At 55.4% G+C, this 22,668-nt stretch overlaps 1 protein-coding gene across 9 annotated transcripts in view; it reads left to right on the top strand.

The window, feature by feature from the left end:
* CACNA2D2 (calcium voltage-gated channel auxiliary subunit alpha2delta 2) overlaps positions 1-22,668 on the top strand; it is a 140,793-nt gene that overhangs the window by 56,688 nt on the left and 61,437 nt on the right. For all 9 annotated transcript variants that reach the window (XM_074403798.1, XM_074403794.1, XM_074403792.1 and 6 more), the window contains exon 3: positions 12,196-12,312. In XM_074403798.1, coding sequence (XP_074259899.1) covers positions 12,196-12,312 — 117 coding nt within the window. The remainder of the gene's footprint in view (positions 1-12,195; positions 12,313-22,668) is intronic.

Consider the following 22,668-nt stretch of genomic DNA (forward strand, 5'->3'; position numbering starts at 1 on the left):
CAGCCCTTGATGGATGTTCAAAGTAGGATGGGGTTTGTGAACTCAAGACTCAGCTGACCCCACTGATTTTCATAGCCCTAGGGCAGGTGGCCCAATGGACATGGCCTTGGGGGCAGTCAGAGTGGCTTCCCAAAAGAGGGGCCAGGGGCGGGGTGGGGCCTGAGGAGTTACAGGATCCCACAGGCTGGAGACCAGCTGCTGGGGAAATGGAGGCAGGATCTGGAACAGGGTCTGTGTTCATGCATGTGGTAAGTCTGTGTAGTCATTGAATCCCAGCTTTGCCAGTTACTCTTCATGCCTCAGTTGCCTCATTTGTAAAAAAAGGACAACTGGGGCTTGTGAGAATTTGATGCAATGGATTGCTGGTGGGATTGCATTATAGGATTGGCCCTGCCAGTAGTGGCAGCTAATCCCATAATAATTGTCACCCAACCCCACAGCCCCGAAACCTGGGCAACAAGGAGGTGGCACACTGTGCCTGGAGTGGGGACCCAGGCGTAGCATCTGCCTCCCCTGGGTACAGCACACTTAACTGAGAAGTTCATGGCTGTTCAAGCTAAGGGCCCTCGTGGTGTTTGCCAGCGTGGCCAGGCCATCAGTCCTGTTTGCACAGTTCGTTTGCATGGCAAACACTGCGCGCGGGTGCAGGAAGGTAAACGCTGGCCCCTGTTGCCACTGGAGTTTTGCATACACAGAGAGAGAACCTGGAGCTGGAGGTGCCAGGGATTGTCCCTCTCCCCCCAGAGTGAAATAAGGGGGAACTGAGGTACAGAGAGGGGCCAGAGCCTGCCCAGGAGCACCCCTATGGACTGGGTCCAGAGATCACTGACCCCAGCTCCAGGAAAGCTTTTGGTGGTGACCCTACCCCTGCATTTTTCAGGTCCAAAATGGGAGCTTTCTTGTGAGAGCCCAGGAGAGACTGTGTGGGTGTGTGTCCCCAGTGTGCGTGTGTCTTTAGAGCACGCATGTCCCTGTCCTCAGTGTATCTTCAGCCTATACAAAGCCTCAGTGTCTTGGTCTTGTTTGATTGATTATTTAAGCTTCTGACTTGTTCTACAGAAGATTTAATGGCACTTACAAGGATACATAACATTCAGAAAGAGCCTACAAATTGGAAGTAGGAGAAAAAGGAAAACTAGGGGAGGAAGTAAGACGGCGTGGGGAGGTGCTGGCAGAGGTGGTAAATGAGACGGCTCAGTCGTGGCGCACTCCCTCAAACAACTTGCTTGCACATTCACGATGACTCTGGTGCCTACTGCCTTGTCAGTGCCTTGTGGTCAGCCTACATCAAGAACTCAAAAGGGGGAGCCTAGCTGGGTTCTGCTGGGACCCTGGTTCAGAGGCCACTGTGGGTCAGTCCATGCCCTTGCCCCCACCAGGTCCAGCACCCATGCTGTTAAGAGCCTCTCTCTAGTGGTGTGTTCAGCAGGATCAAGGGTCATGACCTTCAGGTAGACCCAGCAAAGTTCTACTGTTTAAAACATTTCAGAAGACCACAGACCACTTTTTGAGGTATGGATGGACTCCCACAGAGCCTCACTCAAGCCTGGGGCTAGCAGTATATCCTGTGACAGTGGACAGGCCCATCTAGGCTGCGATGCCTTTTCTATGAGCCTAAGTATGAGACTTGAGCAGGATCTGCAAGGGGCTTCCTGAGTACTGGGTGTGAATGTGGGAGGTCAGTGTGTGTGACCTTGTATGCAAGGTCAAGTACATGTGCCTACAGCTGCATCTGTGCACTGGTACAGGGCAAGTCCCTGGGATCACTTTGCCCCAAAAGAGGCCCTTGATACCGTGAGAGGCCATGGGCTTATCTTCTGGGCTTCTCTCCATCTCGCCACCCTTATCCCCCACACCTGCCATGCTAAGATCTCATGTTTTCACAAGAGCAGCCAGCCTGAGGGCCTCAGCAGCACCTCTTATTGTGATCAGGGCTGTCATTGGTGCTGTCATTACTTGCTGACATCTTTAGCAAATCTCAGCAGCACAGAACAGAATTCCAGCCTGTGAGGCCAGGAAAATTGGTCCCTGCAGGACAGAGTAGATCAGGGAAAGTACTCAGGACCTTGGGAGCAACCCTGGAAGGCAGTCCCATGAAAAGCCACCAGCACCCAACACTTGACCTTCCATCTTTGAGGAATGCCAGGATGGCCTAGCTGAGATAGCTCAGGGCTATGTGGACTGTGAGGGTGAAGGCTCAAACCAAACCATGAGGCTGGTTAAGGGCAGAGCGGGGATGTGGGTGCAAGAGTCTGGGAAGTCTCCTCTTTGGACAGATTGTGACCCTCCTGGCACCTCAGTTTCCTCATCTGTAAGATGAGAAGCCAACCAGCTGCTGACCACCTCCTGGGTGCCCTTGTTACAATCATCTCTATCCCCAGGGCATGACTGGTGGCTTTGGGACAAGGTTAGTTTCTGACCACTCTGAAGTCCTTGGGGGACCTGCCCAGCCCCTGAAGAGGGTTGCTCACCTGACCTATGAGGGCTGTAAGGGGTGGATGGAAGTGATACAGAAAAAGCACATTTTGCCCTTTGCTCCCTGGCCTCAATTCCATCTCATGAGGGTACTTATGGGGGTGAATTTCTGCCAGCTCTAGGCTACAAGGACTCTGGGTTACAATGACTGTTTCATCTCAGATGAGAACTCCATGACCCATTGAAACCCCTTGGAGCTGTGGCATGATTGGGAGGCCTCCCTGGCCCACCAAAGGTCCACTGGGGCCTCTGTCCACCCTGACTTCCAGAACCCTTCACTCCCAGCCCACTGTCCTTGCGTCTTGAGAGGCGGATAAAGGGGGCTTTAACCTGTTTGACACATCCGAAGATGGGGGCACACGGGTGAAGGGGTTAAAGAGGCCAGATGGCAAGGCAGTGGCCTGGCTTGGGTCTCTCTACTTGGGCCATCATAGGGTAGAGGGGGCTGTTTGTCCTGCTTCGAGGGCAGGGTCCTCATCCATGACCAGGCTGGGCCAGGGCTGCTGAAGATAGAGAACAGGCTGAAGGGCAGGCCAGACTTGTCTGTGGGTCAGAGAACTGAGCCACAGCCGAGGCCTGGACCTGATGGCTGGGGTCTGAGAAGTCCAGTGCCACAGGTACTGCCATTCACTGCCTGTAGTCTGCGGCCAGTTTCTTATTTCCCAGAGCTGTCAAATGACGAGGACTCCATGGGCTATGCACTGAGCCCTGTCTGGCCACACAGAGGACCTGTCATCACTATCCCCATCCTTCTGCAGTTAAGAGGCTGAGGAGTTCTGATGAAAGGAAGGCAGGGCCAACTGGGTGTGGAGGCAGCGGGAGAGAGCAGAGCCAGGGTGGGTGGCAAGGGGGCCCAGACGCCGACACAAACAGTCTGCTTCCCATAAACATGGGCGCCCACACCAGCCGGCCGCCACCCGGCGACTTCTGTGAGTTGGGAAAGTGCGGGTATGTTTACTCGCACTCCCCCGTGCCAGCTGGTATGCTGGGCACAGCTTCCCTCCCAGCTGCCTCGACAGCCGGCAGCTCCCAACTCAGGGAGGGGGAGCAGGCAAGGGCCCCTGGATCTTGCCTGCAGTTTGGTTCACCTCGGGCTCAAATTCCCCACCCGATACTATTCCAGGCCACACTGAGAGGATGAGGGCCCCAAGAGTCTCTGGCTGGTGTCCCTGTGGCTGTGCTGTGCCAGAGTTGTCTCCCCTGCTCTCCAGTCCATCTGATTAGACAAAGACCTGGAGGCTGGAACCGTCCAAGGGCACTCGTCTTGAGTTTAGCCAACAGATGCCCCTCCAGTGGGTCCATGCCCACCTCCCTCTACCCCAGGTCCTTTCTCAGTAGTTGCTTCTCTCTGGGGTGTGCTCACTGCTCCATTATCTCAGCACACCCAGAACCAATGGATGCCTATTGTAGGTGGGCGAGGTTGCAGGGGACTAGTGCCCCATGGGCTCTGGGATGCTTGGGTTTCCATGCCTCTGCTCTGTGAATTCTGTGAATACCTTGTCTGAGCACCACTCAGCAGTGGCACCTGCAGGAGGTCATACATCATTCCCATAAGGTCAGGGCAGATGCTTGGCTATGAAGGTGTCTCCATGGTATTGCACCACTCACCCCAAGGCCTGGGTCACGCATCTCAGATCAAGGAGTGGTGGGAGCTCAGAGGCAGGGGCTCAGGGAAGCTGCTCAGAGAGCACTTCTTGGGCAGGCACTCAGCAGCCCATGCTAGAGCATTAACTTGTGACCTTGGAGATAGATCATGGGGGGCTTTGGCCCAGCAGTGTTTGTTTTGAGGTACACAGGAGTGTGCCTGATGCTGGCATAGGCAGGCAGGGACAATGGAGTGTGCCTCCTCTCCAGCTCTATGCTCTGGGCCATTTGGGATTGTCACCTCTGTAGTAAGGAGACCTCATTTGATTCTTTTTCACTCCCAACCTGTCCACAAAGCATCCCTTGACCACCAAGGGAGTCAGAGCTTAGGGAAGATACTGCAAGCTTCACATAGGCACATGGCCATAGGAATGCTGTTATCTAACAATGGCAGCCTGGAATCTAGCCACAGTGCTTGCTAATGATGGGTGAATCCCTCCTCAGCACTCCCGACAGCTGGGCTGGAATAGTCCCTGTGGCAGGGGGCTCATGCTTACCCAGGTGTTGCTTTCAGGGTTTGGGAGCCCTGAGTGTGAGAAAGTTCTTCCCACTTCCCTGAGCTGGAATCTGCAACCCCCTGTTCACAGAAGCCATCAGGAACCTTGGAGAAAAGACCTCTCATTTTGGAGCTGGGTGGATACCATTTCCCTCTACGACTGTTGTCCCCTGAGATACAGGCCCTAACACTGGAGACCTTGCTCAAATCAGGCCTGATGTAAATGGATAATCAGGATTGCCACAGTTTTCAAGTCAGTTTGGAAATTCGCATATGTTTCAGAGGAGCAAAGGGCTGCATCCAGGAATGGGCCATGCCCAGTGTTTCTGGTGGGTGGTGCCTTGCCTGGGGGCATGTTCCAGGCAGGCCTCACAGAGGCAGGCTCTGCATAGGGGCAAGCACAGGAAGGTTGGCACAGACTGGCCCTTGCTTGGCTGGGAGGATTTGGTTTATTGTTTTGTGTTGGGTTTTGTGTCTTTTGAAAAACAGGAGATTGAGCCTTTTTATGACATAGATTTTACAGCGTAACGAGGCAGCGTAATTTCCCATTCTCAGCAGCAAGTGCACTTTTTACACTAATTGCATAATTAGACATAATGTACTAATTGCGGTAATGGATGACAGTCAACTAAACTTTAACTTTAAAAACAGGGAGGCGTTGCTGGGGGTGGTGGTGTGGGCTTCAGGCCCCTGTGAGTTTTGTGAAGGGAATCCTGCTGGTGAAAGCTCCTAGAAGTTGCCTCTTGGGGACGAGGGACCACAAAGCTACCGGGCCTTTTTCACCTCATGGTCAGGCCACATATCTCTCCTTCCTGGAGGATCCCCCTGTCCCCACCACCTGGGTATCTGCTCTCCCTGCCCTCATACCCTGTATCCCCAGCTTCTGTCCCCCCACAGGCCCCTCTGCAGCTACTGAGCAGTCCCTTATCCCCATTTCTCCCACCTTTTTCACCTGGTGCTACTCCTGCCAAGAGTCCCTCATCCCCGTCCACCCACAAAAACTCCTGTCCAGCCTTTCAGACTGCTCAGATGTCCTCTCCCCCAGAAAGCCCTCCTCAGGCTTTTTGTTGCCCCACACCCACCACCCCCAAGCAGGCCAGCCCCACTCCCAGGTGTCTTCTACACACCTCTCTCTGCTGCCACCTGTCTGGGCATCTATCCCCTCTGGGTAGAGTCCCAGGAGGGCAGGGATGAGGTCTGTTCCATCTCTGCTGCCCCAGTGGGGACGTAAGGAGGTAGGGGTGGGGAAGGATATGCTATTAATGGGCTGCCCACCCAGGAGACCAGGCCAGGCACCCTCCTCCCTGCTCCCACACTGCTGTCTGACCTCCACTGTAGCCTGTGCAGGCCGATTGTAATGGCCTGGTTCTGTGTCTGTGATGCCCTCTAGAGAGAGCATTTGTCCCAAGCATTCTCTACTGGATATGAAGGGGAACTATTAAAGGGACATCTAACATCATGGTGTACAAAACCTGAGTGTGACAGAACAACATATATAGCTGAGTGACCATGGGGTCACCCCACCTGGGATGGTGGTCGTGTGGCATGGCCACTTAGGAACCTGACATGGCAGTTGGCAAATGTCAGCAGCTGATGAAGCATGTAAATGAGTGGCATGTAAACCCCTGCGTGGGCACCGGCAGTGTGCTCTGGGAGCTCCAGGGACCCCTTGCCCTACTGTAAGCCTTGTGCCAGGCTGGTGAGGGACAGGCCTCAACCACCACCAGGGAAGCTATCAGTCACACACCCAGTCTCATGGCTGGTGTGTCTCCAGAGCTACCAGGTTAGGGTTTTTGTGCACCCACCATGGGGCAGCCCCTCAGTCCCATCAAAAACTGAGTTATAGAGAGAGTCCTGAGGGGTGCAGCCTGTCCTGGATCTGTCCCAGGTGCTGTCAGTGGTAGAGGGTCCCCAGGTGCCTGGCTACCCTATCAACCCTCCAGTCTTCAAGGTGAGGGTTGCAGTTATGTCAATACCCTCTTTTTTCTCACTAAGGCAGGCCAGGTTAGCAGCCTGGAAGGGGTGGGTGAGACAGGGGGCCCGGACCTGGCTCTGCCCTGACTGACTAGGGTCCTTGAACTGGTCACTACCTGTCCCCAACTCCCCTACCTCCTTCTTGGCCCAGCTCAGGCTTCCCAAGCCACCACAAGCCCCCTAGCCACCACCTGACATGAGTGTAGCCCAGTCTGGCAGCTGACCCCGGCCTCCAACCCCAAACCCTATGGTCTCTTGAGGTGGTTCCCTCCCCAGGGCTTGCTTTTGTGGGCTGGGCCTCAGGAGGCCTCACCCACCATCTCTTGTTCACTGGCTGCCCTCTCCGCAGGGGCCTCATGGGCAGTTAAGACTTTCACCCAGATGCTCCCTATGGTGAAATATGGTGAGAGGCGGGTAGAGTGCCTGTCTCCCCGGAGTCATGTCTCAGGGCTCAGCCCCACCCTGCCTGTGACTTGTCCAGCTCCCCAGGCAGGTGGAGGAGGCCAGGGGTGCTGGAGCACCTGGCGAAGCCCAAGGTGAGCTGGGTCTTTGAGGAGACAGCTGGCAGCAGGGCCAAGCCTGCATCAAATCTTTCTTGTTCCATTTTCTTTCTGATTTAATTTTCCAGAGATTAGGGCCATTCGCCTTCTCTGCAGAGAGGAGCTTTGCGTGTGAGTGCCTGTTTTGACTCCCGGGGATGGGTGGGTGCTTAGTTGATTGGGCTGGCCCTGCCAGTCTTCCCCTCATTCCCCTCCAGCATGGCCCTCCCACCTTCCAGAGACCTCAGTCTTTCAGCCTCTGCCTGCATCCACCCCAAGCCCTTCAGGCCTTCCCAGTTCATCTCTATGCCTCCTTTCCCATGGCCTTGCCTTCAAGTGTAGGGATAACAGCAGGAAAAGGACTGCACAGAGTATGACCTAAAGCAAGGGCTTTGGATTCCACCCAGTTCAAACGCCGGTTTCACATGCGCCTTAACCTCGCTGACCTTCAGTGCCCTATCCCATGGAGATGATCAGAATGGACCCTCCTCAGGGGTTGTAGGAGATTAGTGAAGTCATGTGTAAAGCACCTGCCCCAGAGCAGCCAGAGCCAACACTCAGGGCAAACGGAGCTGTTCCTGCAGCCTCCTTGGCCCTTCCTCCCTGCTTTTCCCCCCTCTCCTTTCCCTTCTCTCCTCTCCTTTCCCCCTCCCCTCTCATTTTCCTCTTCCCTTTCAGCTTCCCCCTTGCCCTAGACAGGTTTGGTGCTAGCTCAGGTCTGGGCTCCCCTGCTGCTGACTTTCTGAGACTTTTCAAAATGCGCTCTGATTTGGGCCTGCCCAGGTCACTTGTCCTGAGGCTGTTAGTTTCCTGTGGTGGCTGTCTCTGTGTTCCAGGTACATTGGGGCTGCTAGCTGGACTCCTTTCTCCCAGGCAGGACTGTTAGGAGCTGTGGGGACGAGGCTGGCTCCCTTTGCTCCTGCCAGCATGCAGACTTCCTGTTCAAGGTCATCTTTCCTGCTGGGGTCCTCCAGGCTCACCTCCCACTTACGCAGAGCCATGGGGGAAGCAGGAGGCTGGGAAGAGGGTTCAGGGCTTCTAAAGGGTCATCAGCCCCCATGGGCCCTGTGAAGCCCTAGGCCAGAGGACTGGCAGGACTTGCCCTGATGCCTAATCAAAGAACTGCTAGAGCTGAGAAGGTTGGGGCTGGAACCAGCCCTGGGGGAGGGGATAGGTAGAGGGGCAGGTCTTTTATCACTGGTGGGATGGGAGTGCCCTCAAGGGAGGAGGGCACCAGCTGAGCCATGGTCACCAGTGCATGCAACAGGGTGGGGAGCTAGGGACTCCTGGAAACAAGGGGCTCCAAGCAGACTCCTGAATTGCCCCTTGGGACCTCAGCCACCCTGTTCCCCCTGTTCCTTAGTCCTCTCCCATATGCCCTGTCTCAGTCTGCCACCCTGTCCCACCAGCATCCTGGCAGCTCTTTGTGGGTTAAAGCCACTACCTCTCCCTCCCCATTACTGCTGGCACAGAGTTAGGGTACCCTGGGGCCTGCTGGACCCTATTGTGCTCCTTAGTCCAGCAGAGGTGAAGCTGTGCCGGCCGTACTGCTATGGAAGCTGTTGGCTTTTTCTAATTCACTCTCTGGGCCAAGGACATCGGCAGGAATTGCCGTCCTGCTGTGGTGGTTGAGGCCCTGCATCCAGTGCACCCTGGACTTTCTGCCAGTTCCCAGCTGGCCCTGGGAGCCATGGCTGGAAGCTGGGGCTGGAGTGGGGATAGCCCTGGGCAGAGTCTGTGCACTGGAGTTGCCCTGGGCTCTCCTGGGCTTCTGCTGTGCCTGCAGGTGGAAAGCACCTCTCTGGACCGCATCAGTGTAAAGATGACCTATCTCCCAGGGTGAGACCATCTGCTGGGCTGTGTCACTTAGATCTCCTGGGCATTTGGGGCTCAGCTCAGGGCCCACCCCAGAAGACAGGGACAACTGGAGCAAGTTCAGGGGACTGTTGAGGGGAGAGCTGTGGCACTCGGGGCTATCATTCGAGAACTGTTGCACCTTAAGGGCTCATTTGGGATTGGGGAGCAGGCTTGGCTGGCAGCATGACCAGCCCCTGCACTCCTGGGATTCTGCTCTCCTCTCAGAAACCCCTTCCAGCCCATTTCCCTAGCCTTGCCCTACAGAGGATTTAGATAGCAGGGCAGGGTGGAGGGGATGCAGGGGCAGCGTGAATCAAGGTATGGCTGTGGGAACCAGCCTGGGCTAGGGACCTGCAAGCACATGACAGGTCAGTGGGCTTGACAGGCCCCAGGTGATGGCCCCCGGGCCGGCAGAAGGGTGCTGGGGTGGGTCCTCAGGTAGAAATAGAACAGGAAGAAAGCACAGTGCATGCATCCCTGGGCCCTGAGGGCTTGCGCAGATGCAGGCAGAAGTTGAGGAACCAGACCTGGGCCCAGCTGGCCACAGAGATCTGCTCTTGGACATAGAATTCAACATGTGCATTTACCAAGTGTCCACTGCACTCAGACATGGTGCTTGGAGGAGAGAAAAGGAAGCTGGCCGTGGCTGTGCCCTGTCAGTGGCGTCCCGGTGTCTAGGCTCCACCATTATCACTCTGGGGCCGAAGCTGAGGTGTCGGAGACAAGGACAGGGTGGCTGCAGTGTAGGGAGACTGCCTACACTTCCAGGCCGAGCTGGGAGAAGAGGGTGGGGCTGGAGGTGGGCAGACCCCAGGAGACCGAGGCTACCAGCCCAGGAATGGAGCCGATGGCTTTGGACAGCCCCAAGTGTTAAGATCTAGCAGGGGAGGATGGGGGCAGGGAGGGACAGTGATTCCATCTGCAGAATTCTGATGATCCCAAACAATAGCAGTAACAACAGGAGCACAGGCTGCTCAAGTCATGGGTGTGCTGTCCTCAGCCTGTGAGGTGGGGACTGCTGTTCTCTCCTTTAAAAGATCGGACACAGAGGTTCAGAGGTGAGTGACTTTTGGCAGAGTCTCAGCTTCCAAAGCCTCGTGTCACCTGTTAGTGCCCTGAGGTATGTCCCTGCCACCTGGAGACCCAATGCCTCAGTGGTCCCCTGATCCCCAGCACAGTCATCATGCCAGGCTGCAAGGACTACCCTGGAGCCCTTGGGTACTCCAAGAGGAGGAACTCCTGGACATTCCCAGGAGAACCACATGGTCCTGCCTTGGATTCTGGGGCTACACAGCCATGAACAGCCCAGACTGTGGCTGTACCTGGGAATGACCTTGACAGAGAGTCTGAGGTATGAACTTCATCCCAGGCCAGGAGAAGCCAGGCAGTGGCGCCCCCTGCTGGTGCAAGTGGGTTGGGGCACCACTCTCCAGAGACATTGGTGGGCGTGGCTGAGAGCATGGCCACAACACACCCCAGAGTAATCTGTCAAGCGATGTTCCCAAACCTGGAAAGGCTGGGTGAAAGCTGATGGGGAATCTGGCTTTGCCACTCAGTCGCCTGGCCTTGACCTGTCCTTGCTGTTTCTGTGCCTCAGTTTCCCCAACAGTAAGGTGCTAGGTTCTAGGTTCCCTGCCTTTCCTCAGTGACCCCCAGGGTCCGACCCCTCCTCACCCTCTATCTCTATTACCGTCTCCCTCTGTAGACCTCTGTCCTGAGGCAGGGCCCAGGGGCCCAGGAAACTTCCTGGCCTGGAACTCACTTGGGGGCTTCTCTCCTCCCTGGCCATGTGGCCAGGCCTCAAGTTTCGCCCTCTGATTGCCACTGCTCTGCGGGAAAAAGCGACTTCACCACAAATTATTTTGTTCTAAAAGAAGGACAAAAAGAAAAGAGAAGCCGGGAGGGATGGGGGTGGCGGGAGAAGGAGAAGATTGCCTTTGTGCTGTGCGTTAACCCCTGGACTGCCAGGCACTGGGTATCGGCAGGGCAGGGGCGGCAGCACCCAGCCCCCCTCACCCCATCCCCCTTCAGATGACAAGGTCTTATCTCCCTGCCTTCTTGCTGTCACTCTACCGACCTTATCTCTCTCTGCTTGTCTGTCTTTCATCAGCTGCCTCTCCCCACTCCTTATCTTCCTCATCACCTCCTCTCTCGCTCCACATCCCTCCACTTCTGCTCAGCCTGTGGCTCAGTCACGGCAGCCTATTCTGTGACCTCCAGTGGTGAAGGAGCCTGTGCTTGAGGCACAGACCTCCTTGGGTCACCTCAGTGAACACATGGACCCAGTCAGGCTTAGAGACGCATGCAGAGGTATATGATGCATACAGATGCACAAACATACATGTGCATGCACACGCCCAAGACCCAGCTGTGAACAAAGACACTTGCAGAAATCTGCTCCTGAAACTCACAAGCCCCTGGGGGTTAGAGGCCCTAAACCCGCCCCACCCTCAACACACAGGCACATGCACACAAGCAGGTATGTTGAGCCATCACACACACACACACGCAATCAGATTTACACTGCCACATGCACCTGCACACACACCCACTCCCCTTGGAGGAAGGCTGGGCAGATTCATTCCCCCCAACCTGCCCCCTCCTCCCTGGTCCCCCTGTTCCCCATATTCTGTGCCCTGAATGACAGAGGAGCCCAGGGGGCTGCCCAGAGCTCCTGTTAGTTTCTAGTGCCCTGGGGCAGCACCCACAAAAAGGGATCCAGATGCCTGAGCAGTGTGGAGCCATGGCGGTGTGTGTGCACATGCGTGGGCATGAGCATCTTGTTGGGATGGGGTGTGTGGTGTGTGCTTATTGACTCCATCTCCCTTCAACCTCCTGCCTCCTCTCCAGCCCACCCTTCCTCTCTGCTGTTCACAGTTACCTTGAGCTAGTCAGGGGGTGCTACTCATAACCCTGGAAAGGGGGGACCCCGAGGCCCAGAGAAGGCAGTGACAACCCCATCCCACCAACCAGAACAACTAGCCTAAACTGGACCCTCATCCCAGATGCAAGCTACAGAGCCCCTGGCCTTGTCCTGCCTTCAGGTCGGTGGGGGTGCTGGCCTTCCATGCCCTCTCTCAGAGGCCAAAGCCAGGGTCTGGGTGCAGGTGAGGACTGTGCTGAGGTTAGCTGCGCACATGGGTATGCAGGGGCCATGGCATGGGGACATGGGACCACCTGGCCTCACTCCTGGCCTCTGCTTCCTTCCAGATTTACAAGGACAACCGGAACCTGTTTGAGGTGCAGGAGAATGAGCCTCAGAAGTTGGTGGAGAAGGTGGCGGGGGACATTGAGAGTCTGCTGGACAGGAAGGTGCAGGCCCTGAAGGTAAGTGCGTGTGTTGGGGGCAGAGGAGCGCTGATGGAGAGCCAGGCAGAAAGGTCCTACACCATGAGGGCAGTGTCCTGAGCCTTCATTGTCATGTGGCCCTCCTGAGTTCAGCTGGGCCAGCATTAGGGCTGTGCCCATGCAGAATGTGGGCAGCCACAGCAGGAACAGGATGGTATTATCTGGAGTAGCTGCATGAGACTTGGAGTCTTGGGGTTCTGTGTGCGCCTGAGGCTGGGACTTGGGCAGGCCCTACCCCTCCCTCCTTCTAGGCCTGGGGTCTTCCCGTACCTCTGGCTCCCCAGGTTTGTCTGTGTGTGGTGCCCTGGATGAGCACCTGGCCAAGACAGTGACCTGCTGTAGGAGGAATCTGCCCCTGAGGTAGGCTGCAGGCTCTCTTGGGGCAGTGTTGAGGAGCAGAGAAGACCACGTAAGGATGGCAGCTGCTCTGCCCATGGCTTTGAATGTTTCTCTGCTCTCCCATCTGGGCCTCAGTCTTCCCATCTATATGCAGCAGGTTGTACCTCTCAGCCTCAGGCCACTGTAGTTCTGAGGGTTAACAGTACCTGCTGGGCTACACTGACAAAGCAGGCGAGCCCTGACATTCAGCCCATCCCAGGGAGACTAGGTGGGATGGGACTTCTCAGCTGCCAAGTGCCCAGGGAAGGTCATGTGTAAATTAGTGAGAGGCATCCAAGCTGATCAGAGGCATACCTGCAGTTGTTCCAGCCTGTGTCAAAGACAAACCAATCCAATAAAAAGGAATGAAGCAGGGTGTGGTGATGTGTACCTGCAGTCTCAGCTACTCAGGAGGCTGAGCTTGAGCACAGGAATTTGAGGCTACAGTGAGCCATGATCATGCCACTGCATTCCAGCCTGGGCAGCAGAGTAAAAACCTCATCTCTTTAAAAAAGAAAAAAAAAAAAAAAAAAAGGAATGACGTCTCCTGACGCTTGCTACAACATGGATGAACCCGAAAACATTATGTTAAGTGAAAGAAGTCAGTTACAAAAGACCACATATTGTGTGATCCTATTTCTATAAAATGTCCAGAATAGGCAAATCCATAGAAATGGAAAATAGATGCATGGGTGCCTGGGACTGGAAAGGAAGGGATAGGGAAGGCCTGCTAATGGGTACTGGGTTTCTTTTTCGGAGTGATGAAAATATTCCAAAATTAGATTGTGGTGATGGTTGCACAACTCTGAATATTCTAAAAACCACTGAATTGTATACTTTATTTGGGTGGATTTGCTGGTGTATAAGTTGTATCTCAATAAAGCAGTTTTTAAAAATAAGCAAGTCTACACAAGCTGTGCCCAGGCCTAGGCCAGGGTCCTGGCAGGGTTAAGTCAGGGTGGCCACCCCAGCCCATACTCTGCCAGATCCAGGCCCCAAGAGAGGACCAGAATTCCCTTCTCCAGGAACTGGGCCCTACTGTTCCCCATGGGATCCCCTGCCTGTCCCCATGTGACCTGGGGCCATGGAATAGGTAGAGGCTGCTTACTGGGGCCAGGGTCCCAGAGAAGGTAGACTCTGAGGACCTCCCACCCAGAGGACCGCGAGCAGGGCTCTTCCCAGCCTTCAGGATCTCCTGGTCACGGGTGTAGGGAGACAGCCAGGAGCAGGCAGAGCCACGCCTTCTGTGGGGATAGCAGCCCGTTATGCTCGCCTCTCAGCCAGCATCATGCCCCACCTTCTCACCTTTCTGAACGGGGCTGGCCTGGATGCCCTCTTTTGTTTTCCTTGTTTTCCAACTCTGTCTCTGTGCTGCTTCCTTCAAGACCCCACATTTGCACACTACTTCCCAGCTTTGCTGCCCGCTGCCTGGTTTACAGATGTGGGCTCCCAGCCCAGAACTTGTGTTGGAACTGCCTGATAAATGCAGGAAGGGGCAGCCCTCAGGCCTTTTAGCCTGCCACTCCCCCAGGCCTCTTGACAGCAGGGGTGCTGAGTGGTGGCAGAAATAGCCGGACCTGCCCACCACAAGTAGAGCCCAGGGCCCAGCCTCCTGCCCAGCCTCTTGGGAATCACAGGGCTAGAGTCTCTTTCCAAGCTGCTTTCCCCATCCCTAAAGGAACAATCAACTCTGATAGCTTGGGAGGGGCAGTGGAAGGCTTGAGATCCTGATCCCTGCGCGCCCCTTGCTAGACTCTGCCATGTGAGGCAGATAGGCATCTGTCTCCTTTCCACTGCACCTGCAGCCCAGCCATAGCCTGAGACAGCCGGTGCTAAACAGAAATTATTTCCCTTTTTTTTTTTTTTTGAGACTGGCTGGAGTTCAGTGGCTCAGTATTGGCTCACTGCCACCTTCATCTGGGTTCAAGCCTCAGCCTCCCAAGTACCTGGGATTACAGGCACCTGCCACCATGCCCAGCTAATTTTTGTTTTGTTTTGTTTTGTTTTGTTTTGTTTGAGACGGAGTTTCGCTCTTGTTACCCAGGCTGGAGTGCAATGGCGTGATCTCGGCTCACCGCAACCTCCGCCTCCTGGGTTCAGGCAATTCTCCTGCCTCAGCTTCCGGAGTAGCTGGGATTACAGGCACGTGCCACCGTGCCCAGCTAAGTTTTTGCACCTTTTTAGTAGAGACGGGGTTTCACCATGTTGACTGGGATGGTCTCGATCTCTTGACCTCGTGATCCACCCGCCTCGGCCTCCCAAAGTGCTGGGATTACAGGCTTGAGCCACCGCGCCCGGCCTAAATTTTTGTATTTTTAGTAGAGACTGGTTTTCCCTATGTTGGCCAAACTGATATCAAACTCCTGACCGGAGGGGATCCACCCGCCTTGGCCTCCCAAAGTGCTGGGATTATAGGCATGAGCTACCACTTCTGGCCCAGAAATGATTTGTTATGAGAAATGATGGGGAAAGGCATACACTGACCAGACAGACACTCACTGTGTGATGAGTCTATTGTGTATCATTCTCACAGCAACCCAGAGAAGGAAAGCCTGTAACCCTCACTTCACAAAGAGGAACACTAGGACTCAGAGGTGCCATGCATCAGGCCAGGATGTGGCAGAACCAGGATTTGAACTCAGGTCTCCCTGACTCCAAGCCAGCCCCTTGACCCCACATTATTCCTGAGGCATGCACTGAGCCCATAGCCCTTGGCCTTCCAGCGCTCCTCGGCAGTGAACTCCTCCTGCTGCAGCACCCCCAGCTCCAGACCCACGAGATGTTCCTGCCCATATCCCCAGAGGAAAAGGAGTACCACCCTTCCCCCTGCTTGGCTCTAATTGTTGAAGATGAGTTTTGGTCTTAATGATGTTTTTTTGTTTGGTTGGTTGGTTGGTTGGTTGTTTTTTTTTTGTTTGTTTTTTTGTTTTTTTTTTTTTGAGACGGAGTTTTGCTCTTGTTACCCAGACTGGAGTGCAATGGCGCGATCTCAGCTCACTGCAACCTGCGCCTCCTGGGTTCAGGCAATTCTCCTGCCTCAGCCTCCTGACTAGCTGGAATTACAGGCACGTATCACCATGCCCAGCTAATTTTTTGTATTTTTAGTAGAGATGGGGTTTCACCATATTGACCAGGATGGTCTCGATTTCTTGACCTCGTGATCCACCCGCCTCAGCCTCCCAAAGTGCTGGGATTACAGGCTTGAGCCACCGCACCCAGCCCTTAATGATGTTTTAAACGTGCCTTTAATCAAGTCCTGGTCTCTTTCTCCTTTTCCACATGTTTGCAACTTGAGTTTATATGGAGGGAGGGCTGTTGGGGGACTGGACCCCGATCCCCTATTCCATTGTTCCTCTCTCCCATCCAGTAATCCAATTTAAATCCTTTGCTCTGGTCTGGAATTCTAATTGGGGGCTTGCAAATAGGGAGCTGAGCAACACAGGACGGAAGTTCATTGTCTCATCTAATCAGGGACAATCAGATGTTTGTAACGAGTTTCTCCAAGCTGCAAAGGGTGGTTGCTGGGGCCAAGAGTCAGGCAGGAGCAGGCCAGATCAGGGGTCTTGCAAAGCAAGCAACCAGCATCCCCAAGTCCGAGAAACATGCTGGGCCCTCTGCTTCAGCGACATGGAGGGGCACCTGTCTTGGAACTTTGACCACCTAGGGAGATTGCCTTCTGAGCCAGGGCCCACTCTCTCAGAGTCTTGAGTCCCAGGAGGAATAGGGAGGTGCCTAAGTCCTTATAGCAAAGCTGGACCCAAATCAGGACTCTCCTGCCCTCCCAGCTGGGCCCTGGCCTGTGGCTCTCAGGAAGGCCATCCCTCATCGTTACATTCCTCCTCCATCTATTCATCAACATCTGACGATGGCTACTGTGTAACATACTCTCTTCCTGTGTAACATACTCTCTTCGGGTGCTGGGGATGTAGTGATGAAGGACAGGCCCTGTTTCTGCCCTCATGGAAATCTCAGTCCATCCCTGTCCCAGGCCTTAGTTTCTCCCCGTATGAAATAGGAACGTGAGCACCTTCCTGGCCCAGCACTTCTAGTTTCACAACTCCAGGGGCCTCACTTGTAAAGGCCACAGTGTGGACAGTCCCTTGAGGGTGGTGCCCCTGCAGCAGCATCCTGTGCCGTATGGCTTGGAGGAGAGGCCATTGGGGAAGGGCAGGCATTGCCCAGGATTGGGTGAGGGGTGACCCCAGTGGGAGAGATTCCAGCCTCTTCTCAGGAACACGGCCAAGTGTATCAAGGCTCAGCGGGCTTGTTTCCTGGAGAGTGGGAAGCCCAGGGCTAGGATAGAGAGGCCAGGACATCAGCATGGTAGCTGGAAACCTGCTCTCTGGGAGGCCCTTTTGCCTCCTTCCTCAAACAAACCAGAGGCGGTGAGAGGCCCTGCTAGGAATCTAGCACCTGGAGACCCCAGCCCAGGACTCAAGCCCAGCACCCGTCCTACCATGCCTATGCCCCCTCCTCCCCCTCAGGTCCCTCCCATTGTCCTAAGGGCCGAACCTTTGCCTTAGTGCAGCGTTTCTGAACCCTGGTTGCACACTGGAATTGTCAGAGGAGCTTCTAAAATCGTGGCACCCAGCCCCCACCTCAGATCAAGTGCATCAGATTCTCGGGGAGCGGGAGGGACAGGGCATCAGGATGTTTTAATGTGCCACAGATGATTCTGCATAGATTCAGAATCATGTGGCTTTCTCCCAAAAATGGTCAGCATCTTTCCTTGCCAGAATTACTAGCCTCTTAGTGCCCACCAGGTGCCAGACCAGAAATGAGCCTGCATGCTCTGTATTGCTCCGAATCCTCACACAGGTCACTGGGTTACTCTCCTCTCTCCATTTTACTTCTGAGGAAACTGAGCTTCAGAGAGCTTAAACCACTTGCTCCAGGTATCACAGCAAAACCAGGGTTTATTTATTATTTATTTAGGAGACAAAGTCTCGCTCTATCACCCAGGCTGGACAGCAGTGGTGGGATCTTGGCTCACTGCAACCTCCACCTTCGAAGTTCAGGCAATTCTCGTGCCTCAGCCTCCCAAGTAGCTGGGAATACAGGAGTGTGCCACCACGCCCAGCTATTTTTTTGGTATTTTAGTAGAGCTGGGGTTTTGCCATGTTGCCCAGGCTGGTCTCGGAACTCCTGAGCTCAGGCAACCCATGCCCCTTGGCCTCCCAAAGTGTTAGGATTACGGGTGTGAGCCACGGCACCCAGCCAGAACCAGGGTTTAGATCCAGGTAGTTGGGCTCCAGACCCCACAAACAACTCCCCAGCCACTGCCCCCCTCTATGCTACTATTAGTAGCCACGTGGCATTTGCTGTCCACAACGGGACAGGGTTGAGGGAACAGGAGATGGGACACTGGTTTCCTCTGACAGGGGCTTACTCTGTGATGACCTCGTGGCCTTGGGCAGGTCCCTGCTCCCTCAGTTTCTTCCTTGAGCAGTGAAGACAAGACACTGAGCACCCCTCCCACACCCCCATGAGGCTCAGATGGATGAGAGGGGGCAGTGTGCAGTTCTGGCCTTGGTCCTGGGGGCTCCAGTGGGCATTGTTCCCACCGTCGGCAGCCTCTCTGGGGAGTGAGCATCATTTAAAGAGTAAAATTAAAAACCCTTCTGCACGCAGCCGCCCTGCTTTTGCTGCTAATGGCCACTTAACCCAATTAAAGTGATGCATTGTTGGCAGTGTGACCAGGTCTGTTCAGGAACTGGGCTCTGGGCTGGGCATTCAGAAGGGCAGGAGGTGTGAGCCAGGGAGGGATCCAGGAGCTGTAGGGCAGCAGACCACTCCCTTTGTCAGGAGGGAGCTTTTCCTCAAAGCGCTTGCCCAGCTCCCACCTCCTTTCTAAAGCCTCGTCTAAAGCAGGGCATCAGCCTCGGCACTGCTGAAACCTTGAGCTGCGTCCTGCCTTTTGGTGGGGCTGCCTGTGCACTGCGGGGTATTTAGCAGCACCCTTGCCCTCTACCCACTAGATGCCAGCAGTACACCACTCTTCCAGTTGTCACAACCAAAAATATTTCTAAGTATTGCCAAACGTTGCCCGGGAGCAAAGTTGCCCCAGTTGAGAACCACTGGTCTGACGGGACAGAGATGCAGTCATGGGAACCACAAGCAGGGAGAACTGGGGGCCTCAGAGAGGTGCAGACTGAAGGGCTGGCAGGAGAAAGATTCCTTCAGTCCAAAGAGGTCACGGGAAGGCTACCTGGAGGAGGCAGCAAGATGTGGGGGCAAGTGTGGCACTGAGGCAGGTGGAAGCCAGTTCAGCTGGCTCCCCTGGTGCATTCATTGACGAGAGTGAGATAAACAGGTTGGCCCCTGGAGGACCAAGCCATGGGTGTCGCCTACTGCCAAGGCCTGGCCTGGAACCGAACACGAGTTCTGCAAACTTGTGAACATTTGTAGAACTGATGCCAGGGCTGTGGCTCTGGGTTCTGGCTGGAGCTCAGCCTCTGGGATCTGACTCCATGCTAGGGAAGCTCTAAAAGGTGCAATAATGGTGGACAGACAGGCAGGAAATCCTGTGGCATTGGCTGCCTCCGCCCACCCTTCTCCGGGCAATTAAAAGGTGTTTATATGGGGCTGGAGATGGCTTCTGCCTCCCCTCCATTATGGACATTAAGAGATCTTGACCCTTCCACTTTCCTGCTCTTGAAAGGCGCTGCAGACACGTGGAGCCAATTAAGCGCACGCGTGGGCGCCAAGCGCTGGAGCAGCCTTTTCTCCCTGATTGCAGCGTTTACAGCTGATTATTCTCCCCTCACCCAAACAGTGCCGCTGCTTCCTGGCAAGGTGCCGCCCACAGGAGCTGGCTGGGGGTCCCCAGGGATGGGGGAAGCATTGGGGAATGAGCATCTGTTGGGCCCATTCCATTGTGTGGGCACCCTTGGGGCCCTCCGCCTACAGAGGGAGGCAGCCAGATTGCTGGCCGGCAAGGAGATAAGGGACTTGGTGGTGAGCGCTAGGAGCTACCAGGGAGCACACAGTGGCAGAGCAACCACCCAGGAGTGGGTGTCAGGGCTCCTTGGAGAGGGTGGCCTGGAAGTATGAGGAAGGGATGGTAAACCAAGGGTCCCTGGGGTCAGCATGAGCCCTGGGTCAAGATGCTACCTCCAACAGCTGGACATGAGGGTGGGGATGGCCTCCTGTGCCTGCCTTTGTCTGGCTGTCGAGAATCTCGAGACCCCTTGAAGGTCTCCAGCTGGGAGCTGGCCTCCCTGGGAAGGTCAAAGGAGACAGTGCAGGTGGAACATGGCTGGGGCATGGCCAAAGGGTCCTCAGGAGAAATATGTCATCTCTCGTCTTCACCCAACTGCCTGAGCTAATGGTAGTCAGATAAGGGCCTGGCCCAGACTGCCAGGCCTTGGGAAAGGTTGGATTGTGGATTTGGGCCTGAGCTTCTCTGGCTCCTGACACTGCTCTGTGGAGGATGCCCTTATCCTGAGACCTGCTCCAAGATGCAGGGGCCTCATGAGGGGTCAGAAGTCATTCCTGACTAGCATCTGCTAGTCAAAGGAAGGGTCTAGGAGGACTGGCGTGCAACACCCCTGAGGCCCACAGAGCCTGGTGGGTCAGCCCCACACATCTATACCCGGCCACTGAATTCTCCCTAGAGGCTGAAGGTCAGAGGAAGGGGCTGACAGCAGGTATGTGTCAGGCCTGGAAGCTCAGCACCCTGGATGTTGTGACTGGTATCACCTACCTCCTATGGGGACACCTTGGCTGAGACACCCTAGGCCCAGCTCTTACCACAAGAGCCTCTCCCACCCTATGGCCTTGCTTCTGATGCTAGGTGAGTCCCCTGGGAGTGCCATGCAGCCTCCGTGTCTTTCATTGCTCACTCAGTCATTCAGCAAATCTCTGCTAGCCCCAGCCAGGCCCTAGGCCAGGTGTGGTTCCAATCTCTACTTGCTATGGGGCAGAATGCCCATTTTACAGATGAGGAAATGGGGGCTGAGACTAGATGCTAACCCTGGTCACTGCCTGGGTGAGGCAAGTTCCCAGTTCCCCTTGCTTACCCTGGCTCCTAAGCGTGTGCACCTGCCTCTCCCGGAGCTCCCAGAGATTGGGAGGAAACAGAGTGGTGCTGGCTGGGGCAAAGGGGAAGGCCAGGGGCAGGTAGGGAAGGTGAGAGAACGCCGGGTGGAAGGCAGAGCCTAGAGGCAGGACCTTGACTGGGTGGTGCTGAGGAGCAGCTGGAGAAGGTGGCCAATCCCACTCAGACAGGGATCCAAGTGCAGGCTGGGAACTGTTGCTCCGAGTTTCCTTTTCAGTACCCCTGTACCCCACCTCCAGAGGAGAGGAATCCAGGGCGGGGAGATGGGAGTCCTTCAAATGGAGAAAATGAACCCCGGGGAGGGAGATGTACATGGCTCCACTCCCCAGAGAAGACCTGCACAGAGGGAGGATCCCCTGCTAGTGCCCACTTCTCCAGGGGTCCCAGATGGCGAAGGTAGCAGATGCAGGGAGGCGGAGGGAAAGGGCCTGCAGGTGCCACGGGGACAAACCAGTCTAATTTAGGATCGGAGAAGTGAGAATTTTAATTGAGTTTTAATAGTGTCTGGCCCTTTGTTCTGAAATCCTTGTGTGTGAGGCTGGGGGAGGGTAGGTGCATGTGAGGAAGGGTGAGCCAGTGGCCCAGCTGATCCCTACCCTCCAGGGCCCCACACTTCAAGGAGATGGGAAACAGGCTGTGGGGTCCCAGTGTGCAGAGCAGACAGGCAAGTCTAAGAAGACAGCCTGGAGGAGGTAGCGTTTGAGCTGAGCCTTGGAAGGCAGGAATTTCCAAAGGTAAAAGAAAGGAAGAAGGACGGTATGTCAGTAGAGTTCCCAGCCAGGGCACTGGCCTAGCAGAGAGAGTGAGCAGAACTGACTCAGGCTGAATCTGCTGAGATGGGAGGACTGGGGGCTGGGAGGGGAGCCTGGAAGGTTCAGCCTGGGCATCAGTTTCCACTGCAGGGGAGAGGGCACATGTGGGTGATGGAGACAGGGCACAGGACTCTCCACCTGAGTTCTGGGGTGGTAGCTGCATGTCCACAAGCCTGGCCCCATGGAAGCATGGCCCTGGGAGCAGCCAGTCATTTCTCTGGTCCTACTTTCTGTGCCCTAAAATACATAGCGAGGGATGCCTCTCTATGGCAGTGGGTGCCTGTGGGAGAAGGAAGCCAAGGCTGACGGGGTGCTGCTGAGGAAGGCACAGTGGTACAGACCCAGCCTCAGGGTAGGGGGCATAGGGTGGCAAGAAGGCCATCAGGGGCCTCCTATACCCTCAGCTTTCTTCCCCAAGCTAACACCTGAGGTTTCATTGGCCCCAGATGCCATGGTGACCCCAGGCAGGGCCCCCTGAGGTTTTGCTGGAAGAGGCTCCACCTTGACCCTGTCCTGGGATACCAGGTACCTCAGGTGCCCTTGCTTCAGCTTCTGTTTACTAAGCACTGGCCCTTGCAGTGTGCGGCACAGTAGGAGGTTACCAGGTATGGGGACAGCACGAATAGACCTGCTGGGCCCCTCCCTTGAGGAGTGCAGTCTACTGAAGATGGCAGTGATGTGATGCCTGCCACAAAGGGTGGAGGGAAGGCATGCCTCTGGGGATACTTGAACAGGCCCAGGGGACCTGCGGGGAGGGAGGATATAGCCAGTCAAGGAAGAGTAAGGGGGCAAGAGGGCCCAAGGTCCCAAGGTGGAGATGCACGTGTGTGTGTTGGAGTGTGTGCATGTGGTGGCAGAGGGTCTTGCCCACTGGCTGGCTCTGCAGAGCACATGTGTAGATGCAGTATGAGACCACTCTCGAGGCAGAGATGTGCATGGGGCTACCTGGTGTCTAGCTGAGACCCCACCCAGGGACCACATCCCACACAGTCCTGACCTTGCCCTGCCCCAAAAAAGAACCTGTGGCCAAATGTCCCTCTTTGGCAGGTGCAGCATGGCATGGGGTGCCCATGACTGGAACCAGAG

Source organism: Saimiri boliviensis, chromosome 8, assembly GCF_048565385.1.
Source record: "Saimiri boliviensis isolate mSaiBol1 chromosome 8, mSaiBol1.pri, whole genome shotgun sequence".
Classification (NCBI taxonomy): domain Eukaryota; kingdom Metazoa; phylum Chordata; class Mammalia; order Primates; family Cebidae; genus Saimiri; species Saimiri boliviensis.